This window comes from Bactrocera oleae, chromosome 5, assembly GCF_042242935.1.
Source record: "Bactrocera oleae isolate idBacOlea1 chromosome 5, idBacOlea1, whole genome shotgun sequence".
Taxonomy (NCBI): Eukaryota; Metazoa; Arthropoda; class Insecta; order Diptera; family Tephritidae; genus Bactrocera; species Bactrocera oleae.
Genome location: NC_091539.1, coordinates 46,052,732 through 46,055,740, shown reverse-complemented (window position 1 = coordinate 46,055,740; position 3,009 = coordinate 46,052,732). Strand labels below are relative to the sequence as shown.

General features: G+C 35.1%; 1 protein-coding gene across 1 annotated transcript; it reads left to right on the top strand.

The window, feature by feature from the left end:
• Positions 1 to 325: 325 nt before the first annotated feature.
• Positions 326 to 3,009, top strand: LOC106616097 (uncharacterized protein CG5902). The gene is made up of 4 exons (XM_014232581.3): positions 326 to 498; positions 1,169 to 1,773; positions 1,835 to 2,151; positions 2,241 to 3,009. The coding sequence occupies exons 2-4, from the start codon at positions 1,493 to 1,495 to the stop codon at positions 2,423 to 2,425; spliced, it is 783 nt and encodes a 260-aa protein (XP_014088056.1). The 5' UTR covers positions 326 to 498; positions 1,169 to 1,492; the 3' UTR covers positions 2,426 to 3,009.

Sequence of the window (3,009 nt, the reverse complement as noted above, 5' to 3'; positions counted from 1 at the left end):
ACAACCAAAACTAAGGCGACTATTTTCCCTAAAAAAATATTAAAAACACCACTATTAATTAGTAAAAAGCATTTTAAAAAATTATTTGTTTATATATAGATATATTAATTATAATGCTATTACTCCCAATATTTTTATATCATTATATATTATATGCTAATTATCGTAGCAATGTTCCTAATGTAATAAATTCTTGTGCAATAATCGGATCAACTGCCCAAGTAACCGCTTCACGCAAATGCAACCCTCGGGTGTGCTAGTATTTTTGACATTTGTCATATTTTCTTCATTCGTCACTCACACTGCGAACGACGCGGATTTGCGAGCGAACGATAAAGAAAAGTATTTGGCAACTGCTTTCTAATAATTTTTTCATATATTTTCTGTGAGTGATCAAAATTTCTAATACAATTTGCAACAAAATTTCGTCAAAGTTCACATGAGTTGAAGTGCAAAAACTCAAGGAAGCAGTTGTGGAAGTCGCAGTCGAAGAAAAATGTGTGTGTGCCAATGGCTAAAAGAGGAGTAGTAACAAGGAAGAAGAGATGTGAAGAATTGAATAATTGTGTTTATATGTGTGTGCGGGGAGAGCAAGGGGTCAAATGTGTCGAGTATCGAATGAAGCCAGAGAATGTCAAATGCAGATAGAAAGTGATAATTGTAAATATAGAGAATGAGGTGATTGTGCTATGAACAAATAAAAAAATCAGCATTAAACTAAATGCAGTAGCTGCACCCAAACGGGAATGGACCAAAGATAGACGTGCTGATCGGACCAACAGACGATTAAATCGTGTGCCAGATAAGAGTGGGAGAGAAGTGTAGGGAAACTGAAACTGTGAAACTCACTGTACAAAGGCCTATGACTGATACAAAATGCTAGTCTCTTGTTATTGTTGTCATTGCGTCAAGTAATGCAGTGCAAACGAGTATTCGTAAACAAAGCATAGGAAACTGAACTGGTGATTTAGAAATTTGCTTGTCTACGCCGTGCTTCGCGGCTGGTTTTTTTGTATGATATTACGCACTGTTAAGACTACTGCATTTGTAGGATACATATTTTAGTTGAACTTACGTACGATCACTCTTCGTTCAATTGCTAAGTTTAATTGAGACGATAATGATGTAAATATTGAAATAAACTAATTGAAATTCTCTATATTTACAGGTTACAACTTTTATAGATTCACATCATCAAGTTACGCACTGCCATTACTACTAGACATCTTAGCGGTATAAAAAATATAGCGTAATCGTTTAGTCCTGCAACAAATACAAAAGCAGATCGTGACATTAGCACAGTCTGCGTCCACAATAAAATTAAAATAAATATTAACTACTATAAATATATATATAAGGTCCTGCAATCCACATTGGGTAGCATTGTTGTTATAAAAGAAAAAAATTAAACGCAACGAGTGAAGAATACAAAATTTCAGTTTGTCTAAATATTTTTGAGGGTAAAACGCATAAAGTTACACCAAGCACAATAATGTCAAATAACTATCAGCACCATAACAGTTACCGAGGTTCAAGCACATCACAACAGATGAATGGACTACGGCCACATCACCTACAAAACGGTGATTGTGGCGAAGATGGTGATTGCTATCGCCGCGGTGGTGGCTCAAATCGTCTCACAAATGGCTATAGTGTGAAGCCATTGGACAATGTGGCGGTGCCTGACATGTGTATATTTTGTTTTGAGGTGCTTGACTGTGAGCTGAACAATATAGAAGCGCCTGGTACACCCAAATTCACAAATGATGCTTAGTAAGTGCTAGCTTGATATAAATTTTATGTAAAATGTTATTGATGATTATCGTTTTTGCAGCCCATTATTTGTAACTTGGAAAACAGGGCGTGATAAGCGATTACGCGGTTGTATTGGTACATTCAGTGCCATGCATTTGCACAATGGACTTCGTGAATATGCATTAACGAGTGCTTTAAAAGATTCGCGCTTTGCGCCCATCGCGAGGGAAGAGTTACCCAAATTGACTGTGTCTGTATCGATTTTACAAAATTTCGAAGAGGCTCACGGGTATCTCGATTGGACATTAGGCGTACATGGCATACGTATTGAATTTTTGAATGAACGTGGTTACAAGAGGACTGCTACTTATTTGCCACAAGTGGCTACTGAACAAGGTGAGCTAACGAAAAAACAACCAACACATGAATTTGAAAAAAAAAATTTCTACAGAAAGTTATATTAACGTTGCTTCCTATTTACACAGGTTGGGATCAAACCCAAACCATAGACTCTCTACTCAGGAAGGGGGGCTACCGTGCAGCAATCACCCCGGAAACTCGAAAATCAATCAAGTTGACACGTTATCGCTCACAAGAAATTCAAATGAATTATAAAGAGTATCGTGAAGTGTTGGAACGTCGGGCGCAATATGGCAAAGTACAATGCTAACAAACACCGAAAATGCGTTTCAAACAACACCAACAAATCTTAATGCAGCAACAGAAACAATTTCAGTTACAACACAAACAGACTAAAAACATAATGAAGTTGTCAAAACAAAACTTTCAAAATCCGCATCAACGCAAGGAATACGTTGGTGTACAACAACAACAATTACCGACTATACCACATAATAGATATTATCATTATTATAATTCTTATTATCTATAGTTTATAGCTATACAAAAAACAACGCGCCGCGCCAATGCTAACTACAAAAGAAAAAAAAACATTAACAAAAATCATAATGACGGCAGTAATAAACGCGTTTTCCAAAACAATAATAATTTTCTGATAAAAAACATATATAAATAACCGTAATGGTACATATTTATGTATATGTAAAGTTCAAATAATCAAAAAATCAAATTATAATGCTAATTAAATTACTAAAATTTTATTCATTTTACTTTCAAGGCGGATGGTAATATATTCTACACGCCGACGTGCTTCTTAATACAAATATGTACAATACATACATACATGTAAACAGTAAATGAATTTTAATTTGCAATAAAGCTAAATAAAACATA